This window comes from Sturnira hondurensis, unplaced genomic scaffold (genome assembly GCF_014824575.4).
Source record: "Sturnira hondurensis isolate 20B ecotype Veracruz unplaced genomic scaffold, ASM1482457v3 Scaffold0001872, whole genome shotgun sequence".
Classification (NCBI taxonomy): Eukaryota; Metazoa; Chordata; class Mammalia; order Chiroptera; family Phyllostomidae; genus Sturnira; species Sturnira hondurensis.
This window is the reverse complement of record NW_028074503.1, coordinates 14,033,150-14,053,434: the sequence shown is the minus strand read 5'-3', so window position 1 is coordinate 14,053,434 and position 20,285 is coordinate 14,033,150. Positions and strand designations below refer to the sequence as shown.

General features: G+C 43.8%; 1 protein-coding gene across 8 annotated transcripts in view; it reads right to left on the bottom strand.

Annotated features, from left to right (window-relative positions):
* The window catches only part of FHOD3 (formin homology 2 domain containing 3), a 438,646-nt gene that overhangs the window by 75,125 nt on the left and 343,236 nt on the right, over positions 1-20,285 (bottom strand). For 5 of the 8 annotated variants that reach the window (XM_037033114.1, XM_037033123.1, XM_037033145.1 and 2 more), the window contains 3 exons: positions 18,940-19,074; positions 14,458-14,508; positions 8,315-8,529 (listed from right to left, as the gene is read on the bottom strand). In XM_037033114.1, the coding sequence (XP_036889009.1) occupies positions 8,315-8,529; positions 14,458-14,508; positions 18,940-19,074 (401 nt within the window). The remainder of the gene's footprint in view (positions 1-8,314; positions 8,530-14,457; positions 14,509-18,939; positions 19,075-20,285) is intronic. The other 3 variants (XM_037033139.1, XM_037033161.1, XM_037033132.1) reach the window with 2 other exon arrangements.

Genomic DNA, 20,285 nt, shown 5'->3' with positions numbered 1-20,285 from the left:
GTATGACCAATCCCAAGCAGAGCCAGCTAGCCTGAGATTGGGTACAATTCAAAATTACACTTTTATTTATTTTTTTAAGATTTTATTTATTTATTTTTAGAGAGAAAGGGAAGGAGAGAGGGAGAGAAATATCAATGTATGGTTGCCTCTCATACGTCCCCTGCTGGGAACTGGCCTGCAACCCAGGCATGTGCTCTGACTGGGAATCGAACCGCGATACTCTGGTTCACAGTCCCATGCTCAATCCACTGAGCTACACCAGCCAGGGCCCAAAATTCCACTTTTAAATCCTCATTCCAAAAGGTTGAGTTTTTCTCACTCACATCCATTCACTAATGGATGTGGCTTTCCACTGAATCAATAATTTAGTTTATTTGTGCTTGTTAACAAATTGATTCAGAAAGAGATGGAGAAATTTTCAGTTAAAATAAGGCATATTTTGATATGCAGTTGAATAAATGTCTTAATTATAAATTTGTTAAGAATCGTTCTCTGAATTTTCTCCTTTAGAGTTCGACTCAGAAAGGAATGGCCATCACAGATTGTGTCATCTCTTTGTAAAAGTTTCCTTTCTGTACTAGGCCACTATCATTTCTTCAGTTTTTACAGGGTGGTCCACATAGTCAAAAATGTGTCCTCTATCGTGGCCTGGTAATAAATATCCGGGCACAGCGGCCTGTGCATATTAATGGGTCTGCTTTCTTTTTTCACATTGTTTATTCATTCATGAGCTCCTAAGGCATGTACTAAATGCCCATTCTGCTCTGAGCCTTCGGCAATGACAAAGGTGAGTGCACATACCAATGAGGAGGGGAACGATTGCATATGCAGTGAGATAAACCTATATCTCAGGTACACACAGATAAACCTGTATCTCAGGTACACACAAGCTGAAGGGAAATGCGGAAGAGGAAACAAAGGTTTTAAAGAAGAGAAGATGCTTTAACTAGGGGACTAAAAGTCCAGCGGGCACCCAGGGCAAGATTGCAGTCAGGCACCGTGGCATACCTGAGAGTAACAGGTATGGCATAACACGGTCCCTCTCAGGTACTGATGGAACACAGCATGTGGGGGCCAGAGTGGTGGTAATAGACTGGTCGTAGTGACCAGATAACCGAAGGTCTTGAGTGTCATGTAAGGTCTTAACTTTATGTTGTGAATAATGGAGAGCTACTAGAAGATTCTAGGAACAAGGTGTAGATAATAACTGTTTTGGTTGGGTTGCTCAGAAGAATTCAGAAGGTGTAAGACCTATTAGAGCAAGACCAGATATGGCTAAGACTGGGACTAAGGTGTTGGTGATAGAAAGACAGGGAAGAGGGCTGATCTGAGAGGAAGAAACACATAAACACTTGGAGACTGACTGGGCATAGGGAAGAACACTGAGGGAAGCATCAAAACTTACATGTATGCTGCCAGCTTCAATGAGGAGGCCAAGAAAATGGTCTCAGCCAGGTGAGGACTAGAAGATACAAGCAGTTTGAGGGCAGGAGTTTTATGGGTGAGAGATGGGTGACACCTCCCATCTGAATGTCTGGTACCTATTAGGTCTGAAGTGTCTGAGAAGCATCCAGGTGGTGATGCCCAAAAAGGCTGGATGCATGTGTCCTGAGCTCAAGAAGGCCAAGGCTGGAGATACCCAGCAGTTTTCAGCACATGGTAGGTAGTTATGAGTCACAGGTGGGCATGTGAGGGCAGAGCTAGAGGGTGTATCATGAAGACAGGTTTCTGGAGATGAAACCTTGGGAAAAAACCTTACATTTAGGGTTCAGGCAGAAAAAGAATAAGAAGATTGAAGCCAAATGACAGAAAATATTGATGAAAAATGATGCAAAAATAATGATAAAAATGTAGAAGATATGAAAGCCAAATCACACAATGATTTGGGAGATCAGCTAGAGGTATTCACAGGGATCCAGAGATGCTGGATCTAGAAAGTCAACAAAAATCTACTGAAACTTCTCAGTGTATCTTGGACATTCCAGCATCAGAAGACTCCAGAGATGCAGCCATGTTTAGAGGCAAATAAAATGCATTCCAGGGTCACTGAACTCTGGGATTCTGTTGAAAAAGCATACTTTTAGGGACTGGAAAACCAATGTGTGATTGTCTTGTCCCACACTGAAGGCATGTAGCATCTCATACAAATACATTATGGGGTTGTGAGCGAAAGGCAGGGATGCTAGAGAGGAAAGAGGAAGTGGCAGAGAAGGCAGAGTGATGATCAAGGCCCTGAACACAGATAAGGATGCTGGAAGGAGCCAGGAAGTTGTTGTTTTTGCTACTTCCCAGTTTCAGTCATTTACTCTAGAAATTCACACTACCACATTGTTTTGAAGAATGCTCATTGCCCTACCTGTGGAAGCCTTCTCAGTGACCCTGGGAACATTTACCCAAGGCCCCCACCTGGAATGAAAGGCACAGATATCTTTCAAGATTCCCTGTTAGCACCTTTAGATACAGAAAAACTCATTGACGCCCAGAGCCTGCCGCAGGCTGGGTCTTGCAGCTCCTGATCATTCTTTGCTATGTCAAGAACAAACAAGCTAATTACTGTCCAAGACCTATTTTTTTGTTTACATTAAGAGGATTTTAGGATGCAAAACTGATTGTAAAGGTTGGTTCACAACCATTATCAGCCAATGCTCAGAAAGCATTCTCCAAGGGTCTCTTGTGTTCTGGAGTCGCACAAAGCAGAGGCACCAAGAGCCTTTGTTCCAGATGATCTTTCTAAGGATGCATGCAAACAGCCTTAGAAGACAAAGACAGTGTCTCCTTGTAGAGCAGAGGGCTGGATGGCTTATTGCCCACAGTGTTAAAAACAATGCCTTTCTCTGGGACAAAGGGAAGACATGCTAAGTGCCAGCTATAAGAGATTGGGGATCCCTAAGCTCAGGATTTCTCTGTGTGTGCATTCAGGTATCGATTGGGCCTATTCATATCACCTTGTAGGCACTGGGGCTTGGAGAAATGGCACAAGTGTTGATACTCTGGCTACTACTATTGTTACAAGTAATGAAGTCCTTTGTCTCTGAACCAGGAGTTTCGTATCTTCTGCCAACATCCATGGAATTGTGGCAGGTTAACTTTCAAACTTACCAAGTATGGTAAAGTCTTAGATACTTCACAGATTCTGATACCTAATTGCTATCTGTGAAGTTATCATGTTGATTATATAACATCTTTTTAAACAGCTTTCCCAATACCATTATTTGCCTTGTCTTTACTTAAGTGTACTTAAGTAAGATTCATACTTTGTCTACATCCAAAGGATTCAAGACTATTTAATGGTTTAAAATACAGTGCAGGAAAACACACTGTAGGCAAATGTTATTCTCTGTAGGAGAAAAAAGGGAAAGTTTTGCTTTCTTCCATTTTTAGAGACAGCAAAATGGCAAATCAAAAAAAAAATCTAATGATTTGCAAAGGATCTCAGAAAAAAAAAAAAAAACCAACACTGCACAGCAGGTGTAGCAGACAGGGCGTTGGCCTCGGGTAGAGTTCCTGAGAGGTTCGGTTTAACTGACCGAGTCTCATCNCTACATCCAAAGGATTCAAGACTATTTAATGGTTTAAAATACAGTGCAGGAAAACACACTGTAGGCAAATGTTATTCTCTGTAGGAGAAAAAAGGGAAAGTTTTGCTTTCTTCCATTTTTAAAGACAGCAAAATGGCAAATCAAAAAAAAAATCTAATGATTTGCAAAGGATCTCAGAAAAAAAAAAAAAACCAACACTGCACAGCAGGTGTAGCAGACAGGGCGTTGGCCTCGGGTAGAGTTCCTGAGAGGTTCGGTTTAACTGACCGAGTCTCATCAAGTAGAAGCAGTCGGATGAGGTACGGTGAGGCGGAGCAAGCCCGGAGTCACAGAGCCGCAAGGAATCTAGTTTCCTGCCAATTCATGAAATACGGGACTGGAGGTGTCCAAAAGCTTTATGCAAGGGAACCAGTATGCATTAGGCCGATGATTGATGATATTCTACTGCTACTGTGCCAGCTGGAAATAGGATACCAGATGTTTCTGATTTCTGCCATGTGGGTGAAGTAACCTAGCATAGAGTCTACACCTGAAGGAGACTCAAAACACACAACACAACAAAGGTGACAAAGATGCTCAATGACTGGTATCAACAACTGCCATGATGATAACTGATGCCTACATGAAAAATGATTATTCATTTAAACAAAGTGAGCATTTCGTGATATAACTATATGTCTATATTTTAGTCCTAGGTGTGAGGGTCGGGAGGCTAGAGGAACTGTCATATTTACCAGTATTTTAAATGCTTGAATATCTAAGAGAAACTATCAGTACACCATGTTGACGATTTCTCGAAATGCCTCCTGGTGGACGCTGGTGAGCAGCACATGACCATATAGGCCACAGCTTCTATCTCCAGAGCCAAACAAAGAGATATGTGGAAATAACTAGGAATCCAATTTTAGGTAGGGGGAAAAAAACCACTGTTAAACATCATTTTCCCTGACATAAAATTAATATAGGGTAGTAAAGTTTGGAAATGCATCTCTAAAATATTTCTGTGTGCAATCTGTGGGTAGGACAGAAGATTTGTAGTTATTCATTCAGAAAATGCAGTAATTAATAAATAATAACAAATAAAACTGTTTTGCATACTCATAACTGTAAACCTACTTTTGCCCCACCCTGTAGAGTACTGAACTAAAAATAAGAAAAATAATCCAGCCATTATACACCCTTTTCCAGTGTCAGTAGTAGGTGAAAGATACTTATAAACCCTTGACGGCAGTTTCCTTCTAGCAGAAAAGGCCATCTGTCTCCATCTAGCCTCAGGAGGGACTCGGGTGTGTAAGCCAAGGAGTAAGGAAGGAACACAGTTCTAGCCTTTAAGGAAGGTAATTCAACCCTGGACACCTGCAGAGACCACTGTCAATACCTGGTTTTACGAAGGGCAGTTTCTCCACTTTGTTTCCATGAAATAGATCTGACACCCTCTGGGATGGTAGGTTACCTTGCTATATGGATTTCACTCCTCAAGAATCATATCAAAGAATTCTATCCCAAGAAGAACATTCTCTGGTTTGTAAGAACAATTTATTTGTTTCTGGTATCACCGGCGAGTTTTTTAAATAAAAGGAAATAAATGTACTAGATAGATATTCAGATGTGTATTTCACCAGAGCTCAGTGAAAATAAGGAACAAATAATGAAACCAGTGGGTGAAAAGATAGGCCCTCCCACATTTACCTAAATTGAGGGCTGAGTATCTGTTAATTACAGCATGATGCAAAAGAGGACACATGTAAATACACTTTTGTCCTCACTTGAGCCTCATAGTTTCATGCGGAAAGAAAGTATTCAGACCATCAGCACTAAGACCAGGCAGTACTGGGACAAACATCTGCCGTGAGCCCCCAGAGGACCAGATGGGAAATAGTCCAAGCACACACTGACTTGACGGGGCGGGCGGGAGGGGGGGGGCAGTGGCATAATTCATACAAATGTTACAGCAGATTCAGCCGGGAAGGTTTTGGCTCAAAGGTATCACTAGATGGCACACAATGTTGTGGCTATTTTACCACTCTCCCTTCCTCCTTTTAAAGTGTTTTTCTAAGAGGAAAAAGTAGAGAAGCTTTTGACGTTTTCATATCTTTTGCTGTTGAAATTTCTCCAGAAGCTGAATAAGGAGTTTGAACAACAAAAGAACCCAGAAGGTGATCTTTCATCCCGAGGTACATAGAATTCAGTAACAAATATATCTGGTTTTCCTTTTTATGTAAATATACTTCTGAAGTGCAGCCCTCAGTTTTGCAGATACAGGGGAGAAGGTGTGGCACTGACATGAACATCACCCCAAATACCGGGATACCACGATGCCCTGAGGAATGGCTGGGCTGAGTCCAAACACTGGCTGTCCTCCCAGCAGGGAGCCAAGAAGATCGGAAGCAAACCTCCCCATGTCTTTGAGACTCTGTGCAATACAGACGCCAGCATCCTCCTACTTACTCAGATGCACAACAAGGTATTCAACACAAGCACTGGGAGGAAGGGGCAGAGCATGACAGAAACGTGGAGTGGGTAGTTATCACATGACTCCACAAGGAGAAAGAGTGAAAAAGGGAGTGAGTTCCTGAACATTTGGACGACATAATGCCAGGTGTTTGGTGCAAGACAAACATCTGGATGTGTGATTATATTTTTTATTCTTCCTCCAGATGCTGGGATATTGTAAATGTTAGGGATAAGGAAAAAAATTAGTTTGAGCATTTGAAAATAGAGGCTGGTAAAAGGAATAGGCTACTAATTGGAAGCTAGCAGAATGTTTTAAATAACAGTAGCAAACCAGGCTGAGGGAAATCTTTGTCATACCAACTTCGGATTTCTGTCAAAGGCCGGAGATGCCCCATTCAGAAAAAAGCCTCAGCGGTTCTAATTGAGACCATTTTCTAATGGCATTTCTTCTCATACACTTGTAATTTGCAGTCGTATAACTCAGTCATGCATTGGGACAGGGACATTAGAAAACTTCACTGCTGCCTATTGACTTGGATGACAATTGCTTACCACGTGATGGACAGCTCTTCTAGAGCCCACAGGAGCCACTGCTTTCTTTCCCAGAAAACAGCAAACATCGGACAAATGCTACTTTATGAACCTGTAACTGGGTCTAAGTTCAAGTTCCGCATTCCTTTTTCAGAGGCAGAGATTGCTCATGCGTTGTGTGATTTCAGTCAAATATCTGCTCAGTCTCTATCAATTCCTCCTTTGTAGAGGACACTGACATTTGCTATTTATCTTTCTGAAAACACACTGAAATAACTTTATTTCCTCCAAATGCATATTGTATATACTCAACTATGTTCTGTGTTCTTACTGAAGTTCAAAATGTTCTTTTTAGTTGGCTAGAACAGCCTCAAGTTTGACTGTAACTGGACAAAAGGCTTGAGGAACTCCCTTTTTGCCATAAACAGACATCAAGTAGATTTAAAAAAATGGAGGACAAAGAATATTTACAGACACTGACAACTCCCTCTCACCCTGGGGCCACTCTGTACTTTACAGTCGAGACAACCGTTCAGCAAGCTTCTGAGGTATACAACAGTCAGAATTAAATGGCCCAAGATGAACTGCTGTACTCATTTACAGGAAAATACTTTTCATGCTGCCTTTGGAAACACCACAACTCAGATAGAGCAGTGATATCCGGCAGGCTTTGGATAGCACAGAGTTGTTACAGAACAGTCTTTTCCCCCCTGTTTCTTCACAGTCTCAGCATGTCATGAGTGCCATTACTCATCTACAACTGAGCCATCTACCTGCGACAGTCTTCCACCGCTGGGGGACCCAGGGAAACTGGATGTGACGGAAAGCTACGGTGCAGCCAGCCTGCTCCTGCAGAATGAGCCCCGAGGCTTGGAGAGCCAGCAAAGAATTGGACAGCCAGGTTTGTTCCGTTACATCCAGTTCTGCTGAGGTCATGGAGTCCTGCCTTGTTTAAATTAAACTGGATGCCATATTTAGTCAGCCCTCCTGGAGTTAGAAGTTTAGTGTCTCTTCAGTTGGCTAAGTCTGAGTCAGGCTGCAAGCCCTAACACTAGACTAAACCCAGCAGCGTGAGCTGTAGGGTCGACACATATTGTGGAGTCGCCTGTGCCCAAGGACCATCCTCTCGGTTAATGTGAAAGAAAATGGGCCCACCATTGTCAGAGCAATCAGGAAAACAGCTGATCCTCTGAGGCTGCAGTGTATGATACCCTTGTTTTCTGCCCTAGTAAAGCTGAGGCGACAGGGAATTTTTCCAGGGAGAGCCTGTCTGCCTGCGCACAAGCACCTCCGCCCATACATACCATGTGTCAGTAATCTTTACTATTTTCAAATTTTTTCTTCTTCGACATTTAACTCCCATTTGCACTAGGTCCACATTTTTCTTTGCTTGCCCTGATTAATTTTATCCTCCATCAGCTTAATTTAAACCAGACCCACAATTCCTAGGGTAAGAATATTTCAAAGTGGCCACTTTGTGGGGCAGATCCAATAAGTAAATAATATCCAAATTATAGAGGACTAAGTTAAAACCCTGTGATTTAAGATTAGATGTCAAAGTAGATCTTATTTTTAGTATTCTTTTTCAGTGAGCATACAATGACAATCTTTCCAAGTCATTTTGCTTTAATATTTTATTTGCGGCCGTGCAGGTTGCAGTCAGCCCACTAAGCTTGTGCGTAGTTGGCTGACGGTATTAGTTTGAACATAGGAATGGTTACAACAGCCCAGAGAAAGCCCATCTGGGGTTAATGAACCCACCAGTTTCCCCCTCCTGTCCCGGCACTCACCTTGGGGATGCTGACGTGCTCCCGGGGAGGAGGATGCTCCCGTGAGAGCCTCTTGTGTGTCTAGAGATGAGGGGCTTGCACTCAGAGGGGCAGGGGAGGCAGGGGCTGCTGGTGAGGTCAGGTCCAAGGAGAGGTCAGCTCTGCCCCCGCTCGTGCTCCGGCTTCTCAGTTCCTTCTCGTGCGCCTCAGCTGCCAACTGCTCCAAGTATTTGTATCTGAAAGTTAAATTCCAAAGGGTTTCCGTAAAAAGAAAGAGGAGCCTGTGGCTGATGCTTGTTTATGGACGAAACACCTGCAGAGTGAGCTGCTTTCCTGATGCACAGAGCACAGCACAGGGCTGGCTGGAGGGCCCGGTTGCCAGAAACACCCAGCAAAGCCAAGATGCTAATGATTAAAAATCCTGCATCCTGCATAACCAAGCAAATTGGAGGGAATGGCCACATCACACAGTCTCCAGATCCCGGACCACTGCTGCAGAATCCTAGTTTGCTCTTTCAGGGGACATTTGTACAAATACGCAAAATGACAATAATGACCATCAAAAAGGCCCAGCGGTGACAGCTGAAAACCACACACCCTCAGAGCTCACAGATGTGAAATGGGAAGGTGCCCTTGTACGGCAGAGAGAAACAGTGCCTCCCGACTGCCAAAAGGGGGTGTTGGAGAAGGGCCTCCCTGAATTTCTGAACCTGCCTCAATGCGCACAGCAATGTGACTGGAATTCACTTTGTTCTCCCGGTGTCGACCATGGAAACTTTTTTATATACGAAAATATTTCTGAGTCCGACTCAGACACCCAATAGCTTGGACCTGACGTCACATATAGTTTATTCATCAAAGTCAGTTTAAAAGAACAAAGATACATCTGTTTTGCATTTCAGGCAGGCAGAACCCACTAACTGTTTATTAAGACCAGCTACCAATCATATTCCTCGTGGTGCGCTTTATAGATCAGACCAAAATAACTTTGAAATATGTGCCTCTTCCAGATGTCTGCTAATTTTACCCACCATTATTTGTTCAGAAATAAATTTACGAACCCAGCTGTAGCTGGGTTCTGACTATCTTACCCACCACTAAACTTTGGAACAGCTTATTCAAGACCCTGACTCACGTCCATCCAGATTCACTGCTTCGGTTACTCCTAGTGGGCAAGCCCTCAACTCTGCCCATCATAGCCCCCATATGACACTCCTAATTCCCCTGGATAACAATGGTGGAGCCCCTACAAAAATCCTTTAAAAACGCATTCAAAAAGCATGCATTTCTTTATTTACCCTTAAGGTAGGTGTGGCTCCCCCACATCTGTGATCATCAGTCCTTCTCTCTGCCATTCCGACGGCAGCCTGCCCTGCAGGCCAGGCTCTGGTGCGCATCTCCCCCTGTGAGGCCTGCCTTGACCACCACAGCTGGAAGTGATCTGGGCCCTGCCTCTGAATTTATGTCGGATATGTAGTCCATTCAACTCAGATGGCATTTTACATTTACTGCCTGGCATATTTAGTCATCTTTTCACATGTGTATGTCTGTTTTCAACAAGCAGATAATAGGATTTTTGAGAACAGGAAGATTACCCTTCTTTGTTCTTTCCCTCGGCACCTTGCACTTCAGCTGGTGCAGAACAAGCAAAGTGCACAGTGAGAGCCTGCAGGGCGGCACCCCACCTACAGAGGTCCCCCTGAAGCACAGGGTGCCAATGGGGCAAATGCACCCTATTTCACTTTCCTGGAGAGTGAGTTTCCTCACACCGTGAATCTCTGAAACGAGATGTGCGCTGGGTCCGCACAGATACAGACATCTGCGGTTGGCTTCACGAACAGCTGCCTCCCAGGGGGAGGATGAAGATGCTACGCCCAGAGAGAAAGCTTTAGATGCCCTGGGCTTTTCTTGCTGACATCACCTCTCAAAAGGTAGGAGAGGTGCCAAAAGAAAAGTATTTGTGAACTTAATTCTGACCAGCAAGGAAAAACCACCTGGCACGGAGGTGATGGGAATCTTGGGAAAAAAGTGATCCTGAGGGTCGGAGCCTGTAGGAGGCATAGTCTCAATGCAATAGTGGCAAACTCAAGGCCAGAAAGGCTGCAAGCCCAGGATGAGTCTGTGAGCACTGATATTCCCTCATTGAGTCCAAGCCTTCTGTGACAAGAGAAAGGGACAGGCAAGGAATGACATGCAAATAAGGGGACCTGCACGGTCCTGGAGACTGGGAGACTGGAAGACTGGGACCCTGGAGCAGGAAAGCAGAGCTCAGTGACATCAGCAGAGTGCAGGAAGGACGGGAACAAAGCCAGGAGGACAACCCATTTATGACCTTCATTTCGGCTGGCCCAGCCCTGGCCCTGACCTCTTCAGGCCCCACCCTGTGGGCAGTTAGGCTGGCAGGCATGTGCCAGCAGCCAAAGGACTCACCCCATTTGGGGGGAACTCCGGGGCTTTCTCCCCCAGAGTCTGGGTAAACGTGACTCACAGACTCTTCCTGTGCGCCCCTAGTCTCACGGGTGCCATCCTCGAGGATCCAGGAGGCATGGGACAAGCCCCAGGTTTAATCTAAATTGTCCCAAGGAGGGTTATGGGATAAACAAAATGGCAGAGGAGGGGACATGCGATTTGTTTAAGGGGTAGAAAGTTTCAGTTTTACAAAATGAAAAGCTTCTGGGGACTGCTCGCACAGCAGTGTGGATGTACTGAACACCACTGATTTGTGTACTTAAAGAGATGATTAAAATGGTAAATTTTATGGTACATATGTTTTGCCTCATTTAAAGACTTTCAAAAATGGCAGGTGCAGGGAGACCCAGAGGTCAAGAGCCACTAATTCTTTCTAAAATGGGAGTAGCACTCTTTACAGTCAACAGGCCAGAGTGGTGAGTGGTGAGGACGGACTAATGTGCCTGGGGAGAACTGGGTCACCAGGCCTTCGGTGACCGCTCCCAGCCCATGTGCACCTCCAGCTGTCCTTGGGGGCGACTGGACCAACAGCATGACCTTTGCTTGCACAGTCACTCTCAGTGCTACCACTTGGGGACCCAACAGCACCTGATCCAGGAAGCCCACCAGCCCATGCAGTGACTGTCACAAGTCCCTGCTGCCTAGTGGTGACACAAGCCCCAACCCACAGACTCTGATGAAGCCTCATGACTGCAAAGCACTGAGTTTTCTACCTACAGCCCCAAAAAGGCTTTTCACCTTTGCTTCCTTCATCTAAACATCCCCATTTTTCTTCCCTCTGGAAGAAAGATAGGGAAAATTTTCTTCCCTATATTTTGCTTATTCATCCATCTTTTCATTATTTAATGAACGGTTTTTGAGTGCCTGTCATGTGCTACCAATTGCAGTAGGTATTAGAGATTTAATAATAAAGAGGAACCCCGCCCCACTCCGCCCCCACCACCACACATCAGGGAGCTCACAGGTCAGTGAGAAAGACACTCAACATCCACCACGGGCACAGGCAGCAGGGCTGGAAGCAGCCAAGAGAACGTTCTCAGGCCCAGTCTATCTTTACAGGGCCCTATGGAAACCCTGCTTGACTGTAGATTAACCTGATCCTACTTACTAATGACTTTTCCTGCCACCCTCCTACTCAGCAATTCCCTTTTGTGTTAACCCCAAATCTGGTTCCAAGTTCTCCTCTGTCCTCATACCTATTAAGCAGTGCTCAGGGGCCTGTCTTCCTGCTTCACTGACCACTACATGCATCATTTCCAGGTCCTGGCCTAGTCCTGACCTTTCCCTTGTAATCCATTCCCACAACCCTGTTTGCCGTGGGCATTCGTCCTCCGCACCCTGTCGTCCCCCCCGACTAAGTCCCACCTTGCCCCCTGTCCCGACAAGCCCCCTGGCCTGCATCTCATTGCTTACTACTCCCTCCAAAAATTATTCATGAACGTCACTTAAATCAATCATTGTCATAATGATTATGACAATATTTCTTCTAATATTTTCTAATACTTTTCTTCTAATATTTAAAAAACAGAAGTAGCAGCTCAACAGAAACTTACTCTGAATCTGCACCATGTCAGTGAAACAGTTTGCCTGAAATTATGGGAAGAGGTGATATGAAATAAAATCAGTCAAAATTAAATCAAATGTGTCTGGATGGTCAATCCATCTCAAAATAGCAAAGTGACATTCGTCTTGTCACACTAGATGTTACAAACTTCAACCCCCGCCCCCACCCCGCCCTGACTCTGGCCATCTTTTTCTGGGTCGTTGCTTTAAGAGTAAGAAACATGGAATCCCCCACACATGCCGGGCTCTGTCATGAAGAGTTAATAGATGGGGTCTTTTTCCTTGTTTCGCAGTCTCTTTCCACCTGTGATCTCCAGCAGCTTCTTCAACTATTTCCGAAGCCCACCACACTTGGCAGTTATCTTTTCCTGGCTTACCCCCAACAGTTCTCCAGAGAGGGAGGCCAGTATGTCCCCTCATTCCCATCTTCACCAGCTGATTCATGAAACTAACCAAGAAACGTGGCTGGTCTGAACCAGAGGAAGATGCCCAATGCTCCCCCAAACCTCTGTGCACCTGGAGAGTGGGCTATAAGGAAAGACCCCACATGAGGCTACAAGGAGCCTGCCCCTGCCCCAGCTGAGAAGGCCCATGCAGATGACCAGCACGGAGGTGAGGGCTGAGGTCAGCGTGAGGAGTGGCAAAGTCCTCTGCACAAGTTTTCCAGGCGGAAGTGATATTCTGCTTTGGGGAAAAGAACAGAAAATAGTGTTCCAAAAGAGGAAGGCTTTGATGGTTTGGAAAATTTTAAGGTCAGCCTGAGCCGGTTCAGACCTTATGTCTCCCCAAGAGCTTCCAAGCCTTCCCTGTGCAGACGTTACCTGACAGTCAGGTTGTCAGAAGCTCAAAAAAAGTGCAAAATCTGGAGGAAAAGCCAAAAACAAAATAAACAGGTAATATTGGACTTCTTAAGCTTGGGCACAAGATAAGAGCATTTTCAGTACAAGTATATGAAAATACACTTGTACTTTTACATCTACCAATGTAAAAAAAATGGTATGAATTAGAGAAACAGGAGTTTCTTGTTTCTTTACCGGTATCTTTCACTGCAAATTTGCTGGCCACCTTGGTTATTAGGATGGCAATAACGGAACATGTTGGAATTAAGCAATGCCTTAGTTTTGTTTATGGGACTGACCTACGCATCTAATTTTTAAATTGAACACAGGCAGACTCCACTCCTCCATGCCTCAGACTGTCTTGATCTATTTAGCTGATGGTGTCTAAAAACATTAGCTTCACTTTTTTATTGGCCTAGACCACAGATTGTTAGGCTCCCAACTGGCTCTGGTATAAAGTCAGCCATTCCATCTCTCCAGACAGTAACCCCATCTGGTGGTAGAGGGAGTAACTGCAGTACCAGGGTCTAAAATTTTGTCTTGTGCTGTTCTACTGCCCCAAACAGTTTCTTTCCTTTGTTCATTGATCAGATATCAAATACATTAACTATGTGCCTTTGAACAGGATTCAAAGCCTATCACCACTGAAATTTTAAAACTGGTTTACAGTTTGAATATTTGAAATAAAGCCGCTAGTTCACTACCTCATTGATTTCATACATCTTTCCTAAGTGTCTAATATGTGCCAAGAACTGAGGGAGGCTCTGGGACAACCAAGGACAATCAGGCGTGGCTCCTACCACCACGGAACTGAGTACAGTTCAGTAGGGAGATCAGGCACATTCAGTGTCGCAGGTGGGCATGGTGGCCCAGCCAGTGCCCCGCACAGCGAGTGCACTCAAATATTTGTGGTGAGAAAGCTGAACGAGCAAGTGACTTGGAAGCATGCAGTAGGGACACCTGACCCAGGCTCAGTAGTGGTGGTGCAGGGTATAGAAAACACATACCGTCAATATACATACATCAATATACTAAATTAATGTGCTCATTTGCAGAAGCTTGGAGACAGACACACATTTCACACGGTGATGGCACTAACCAATAAACCTGTACTTACTTGGAAAATTTAGATAACCAGAATACTCTATTCTGCAAAATGCCCATTACCAAAAAGTCTTAGGTCTCTGAAGCAAAGCTATTATATTTCAATTAACACAGTCTCCACTGCATGCTTGGTTAGAAGTGCCAAGTCACATGCCATTTGGTTACATGGAGAAGAAGAGATATACAAACCTTTCTCCTCTTGCTTGCCTTTGCTCCTCTCTTTTGTCTAAATACTCTCGGCTAATGGATATATAAGGAAGAAAAAAATAGCAAGAAAGAGAACAGAATTACATGCTCATAAAATTGCCAAGAAATTATTAACAGTACATAATCAAAGCCCACTATTGCCTCAGATGGAAAGTGGTCGTAGTTGAACTTTTAAAAACCAAGGGTAAAGTCTGTACTTTAGAGTCATAAGTATAATGGATTTTCTATAAAATCACAAGGAGTCCAAAAACATGGGATTATTGGATGCACTCAGAGACATGACCAACTACTCTTTGGAAAGAAGAATGCAAGCATATGAGCAAAAGGGAGAAGAAGACAGTTTTTAAAGAGTGAAATAATGCATAAATAAAGCATGGCAGCGACAAGCAAGCAACAGCTTTCTGAGGTGATCCACAGTCGGTCCAGCTCTGGGACCGCCACGGCTCTCCTCTCAGGAACCCAGCCGAGTGTCCTGGCTGTTTTGTGGTGCGCTCCTCAGTTCGGACACGCCTCCCACAGCCCAGGGTTCGTTTTCTGCATCCCTCACATCTGCTTCTCTGCGGGGACCACAGGAAGCTCCTGCTTTGTGCATTCTCCTTTGTCTGTACCCATGAGATGCCCAATTTTGTCCAGTTTTAATGTTTTGTTCCTGCTGCTGAGGTTCCGACATGAACCTAGGGTTAAGCCTGTGATCAGCCACCTCTTGATAGACCGTTTCTTTTATCGGGAAATTCCGACCAGGTGGTTTTCTACATTGGGCCTAACGTGGTGTAGTCATTCCACCCCTCACCGCACTGGTAACTGGATGTAAAGGAGCAGTAAGTGAGAGCAACGAAAACAAGTTAGGAGAGGGAGAAAGGAGCGACAAAGACTCAAATTTGTCATCACTTATAAACATCCACCCTCATCACTCTCCATACCAGAAGTAAAGTTTTCCATAAACCAAGAAGTTTAAGAACATATTCAACAAAAATAACAGCAGATAAGGAAACACTTTTAGGTGGTACGTGAAGAAAAATCAGGAGCGTCAAGAACTTAAATCAGTGTAATGGGTGATGAAAGGTGAGCCATTTGGGTAACTCCAGGGTCTACTTTATACAGCTTTCCCTATCTCCTTTGTTGAATGTCTTTTTGGTCATCCTCAGACTTTTAGAAACTGCTGTCATTGTAATTAATAGTTGTGTGTGGTCTGTCCTGCTGATCAGCATTCCTTCCTGGACAAGGTTTATTTGAATGTCTGTTTGTCTATCTAGCTATCTGTCTATTAACAGAGTGAGGATTAGACCCAGGCAACGCATCTTCAGAGACCATGCTCATAACTGTCCAGTATTTGCTTTTGGTACCAAATGGATCTCATTTGTCATTTAAGAGCCCAGAGAGATTCTGGTTATCATATATGCTCTTTGTTATATGTCATGTATATTGCATGTTCTTAAATCAAGAAGTTTATATCCCATATATAGGACATATATATTACAACACAATGACTAAGTATATATTGCAATGCACTGTGCATTCTTGTTCTATTATTCTGGGACTCCAGTGACATGAATGGCAGGCATTTAGGTTCTATTCTAAGGGACCCTGAGGGACCACTCATTTTTTTCAATGTTTTGTTTTAGTTTTCAGATTGGATAATGTCCACGGTTCTGTCTTGAAGTTCATGGTTCTTTTCTCATCTTCATTCAGCCATAGAGCCCACCCAATGCAATTTTTATTTTGGTTGTTGTATTTTTCAGTTCCATATATACTTCCCTTTATATTTTCTATGTCTTTGCAGAGACATAGCTTTCCATTTGTCTCACAATCATTTGCCCTCACTTCTCAGAGCCTGTTTATAATAAATGCTTTAAAGTCTTTGTCTGATAAAGACAACATCCTTTTGTGGTTACTATGTTTTGGTTCTCTTTCCCTTCTGAGTTAAGATTGTCCTGGCTCTCTGGATGACAAGTCATTTTGGATTGCATTCTGTCTGTTTTAAAATATTTTGCAAAGAGACTCTGGATCTTATTTAAATTCTGTGAAGACCTGGATTGTTTTCTTTTGTTTTCCTTTAGAAGGCAAACAACTAAGTTAGGTTCAGCCTGTGAGTTCTATCTTCTTTTATTGGATCCAATATCAGCTCAGTTTTCAGATATTTTTAGTGCTATTGCACTCAAGCCCTGTGTGTACCACCCGGTAGCCAGTCTGGAGCCTAAGGGTTGGACCATCTGCCTGTCCTGACTTCTCCAAGTCTGTGGTATGCTCTTTAGGTTCCGGACCATAGCTGCACTAATCGTTACTCTCTTGAATTCTCTACTCTTCCCTACTCTTCCCTGGCTTCCCTGGGTTTTCCCTTCCTGGTCCTCCAGCCAGAAAGCTTGGGCTTTATTTTTCCTGCTCTGGGGCATACTTTCAGCAACTCCATCTGCACCCAGGGCAACGCAGCAGGAGGACACAGAGAGAAAAATGGTGACGTGTCCAGTGCTCTTGGGTCATAGGTCTTCCGGTCAGAGGAAGGGCCCCCCCACCCTCAGAGTTTAGGCAGCGGCCTGGACACTGCCACCATCACTGTGCTTCTATAACGGTATTGCTCGGAGGCTGGGGTAGGAGAGATGGAAAAAATATGGGAAAAAAAACAACCAGGAGATTTTCTCTACTCTCTGACCCTCAGAAATTTCTCTTACTGCTTTTTTGCCCAAAAGGAGAGGCCTTCTCTTACAGGTATTTGAGTGCACACTTGGTACACATGTCTGGGTAGGGGGGGTGTCTCTGAGTTATGAGCCTGGTGATTATTGGAAGAAAAAAATGGTAGACTTTCACTGAGTAGGTGGGACGTTGAACGCAAGTCTCCTTCCCAAGTTCCCCTGCTCCTCTACCACCGCAGAGTGTTTGGAGCTCGGTGCACCTGGTCCATGATTTATGGGGCATGCGGTGATGCAGAAGAGACAGAAGGGACTGTGCCGGCTCCCTCTTACTCAGAACCGCCGCCCTGTTTTCAGAGGTTTTCAATCAAAACCTTTAGAGATGCAAGTTAATTTCTGAATTTTCCAGGTGTTTTAATCAGATTCTCTGCTGCTATTTGGTGGTAAAATATGCAAATCTCCCAGAAAGCCCCACCACAGGAAGCTGTAGCCTGTTCTAGGGGTTTTCACGAATTGGTCTTTCCAAAAGGAAAGTTCTGGACAACTTCCAGAACTACGTTATGGAAATGGTGCATACAGGGCTGGCGTTTCCAGGTATTACTTGGTAGAAATCTCACAGCTCAGGGTATGCCACCCGGCCGTGGTGGGGACTGATGCTGGTTCACTTCATGCAGCCCATTAACCCAGTCTTACGAAAGCCAGGATTAGCATTTCAACACAGACTTGGGATATTCGCTTTCACGTGATAGTGAGTTACAGTTACAGCAACTTCACAACTCTGCTCATGTTTTGATCATTTCTACAATTATACTTCCTCTTCCTGGCTGCTGAAAAAAAGTTATTGAATCTGTAAATCTTCATGGACAATGTTTTACATTCTTTGTACATTTAACTGGAGATAATTGGTTGGAATATTATTTGCCAAAGGAAATGAATTGGGGAAACGGGACGTGGAAATGGAGAGAGAAATGAAAAGAAGACAAAAGTGCAGAAACTATAGGAAAGATGATTGGGAAGATGAAGAAGGGAGAGATAAGGAGAAGGCAAATAGGAAGGTGGGGAAAGAAAAAGGAAGGGAAGGCTGACTGGGAGGAACACATGTGTAAGGAAGGACTTGGCAAGTATTTTGCGTTCCACGAAGCACTGTGCACCATGAAGCTCAAGGGAGGGGAGGGGACACAAGTGAGGATGGAGAGAACAAGAGAACTGGCTGAAGAGAAACAGAGCAACACCGGACTCAGTGGGGGCAGATAGGTTAAGACATGGAACCTGGTGTGGGCCACAGGCGGGAACATTTTCGTGGAGCTGAGCAGAGACCAGGAGGTTGGGGGACAGTGAGTGGGGAGTACTCACACACTGACTTTTCTTCCCCATAGGAGGAGAGGTTATTGTTTTAAAGAAAATACTGAAGATTGCTACAGGGAACAAGAAGCAAACCAGAAAGTGAGAAAAGCATTTCTTTTAGGCATCCAATAGAATATGAATAAAACATGAGTAACTTTGGGGGAATGGCAAATTACATTAAGACAGTTAGGTTCTCCATCTTTAGAGAGACCTGGGAAGACCATTTTAGATCATGGAGGGCTCAGAAGACACAAATCCTTAGCAGTATTTGGCTTGTCGGCTCTGCTTCCTGCCACCTGGTTAGAGGTGGGGCAAGGCCCTGACCCACCAGATCTATCCAACTGCAGGTATGTCTTGCTCTTCCTTGAAAATAGACAAAATCCAAAGCAAATGCAAACTTCCTAATCCCATAACACCATTATTAATCATACAGAGCTGTGAAGCCACGTGCTTTAATTTCAATTAATTATTTTAAAAATTTGAAAACCCTTCTTACCTGAATTTGTTCCTTTCTTCCCGTTCTATTCTCTGCAACCTTTCTTCTCTCTCCTGTCGCCGCCTCTCTCTCTCTGCCGCCAGGGACTCTTGGTGCTGCCTAAAGGATGATGTGAGAAGACCACTCAGTGATGACCTAAAGATATAACGAGTTAATGTTTTAGTGGCTCGGCCTACGATTCAAACTGCTGAAGTAGGAATCAGTCGGACCTTGGTTAGAACTGAGGGTCTGCTGGTATAAAGGTAATGCTTGGCAAAAACCACTAAGTGTCTCAGGTCTTCTGTTTCAGGATCTTCATCTCTAAATGGAGATAAGTAACCTGCTTCATACACTGAGAGGACAAAAAGGTGTACTGCATCTAAAGTACTGAGCATTCTGCACAGCGAAGGAAACCTTCAACAAAAAGACAAACTAGAAAATGGGAGAAAAATCTTTGTAAATCAACTAATCACCAGAGAAATGCAAAAATGAACACTACAATTAGATAGGACCTCACACCTGTCAGAATGGCTATCATCAATAAATCAGCAAGCGCTGTCTAGGATGTGGAGAAAAGGGAACGCTCATGCACTGTTGTTGAGACTGCAGACCGGTGCCGCCACTGTGGAAAACAGCATGGGGTTTCCTCAAAAAAAATTAAAAATGGAACTTCCTTATGACAATTCCACTTTTGGGTATATACTCAAAGAGGCCCAAAACACAAATTTGAAAGAATGTATGCACCCCCATCCATACAGCATTATTGACAATAGCCAAGGTATGGAGCAACCTAAGTGCCCATCAATAGACACGTGGATAAAAAAGGTGGCGGTTCATAGATAAAATGGAATATTACTCAGCTGTAAAAACAAAGAAACCTTACTATTTGTGACAGCATGAATCGACCTGGAGGGTAGGATGCTAAGCGAAATTAAGTCATTTAGAGAAAGACAAACACCACAGGATGTCATTGACATATGGAATCTAAAGAACAAAATAAATGAACAAAAAAAATTGAAACAGACTCACAGATACACAGAATACACTGGTGATGGCCAGAGGGGAGGGGTCTGGGGACTGGGTGAAAAAGGTAAAGGGGTTAAGAAGCACAAATATGTGGTTACAAAATACTGATGGGGATATAGAGTAAAGCATATTTTATACAGTCAACAGTGTTGTAAGAACTATACATGGTGCCAGGTAGGTAACAGAAATATTGAGGTACACAGTTTGTAAAATGTATAATTATCTAACCACTATCTGGTACATCTGAAACTAAGAATAATAATCAATATAAACTGTCATGGAAAAATAAAATTTAAATATATATATATATATATATATAAAACTTTAAAATTTAAATATAT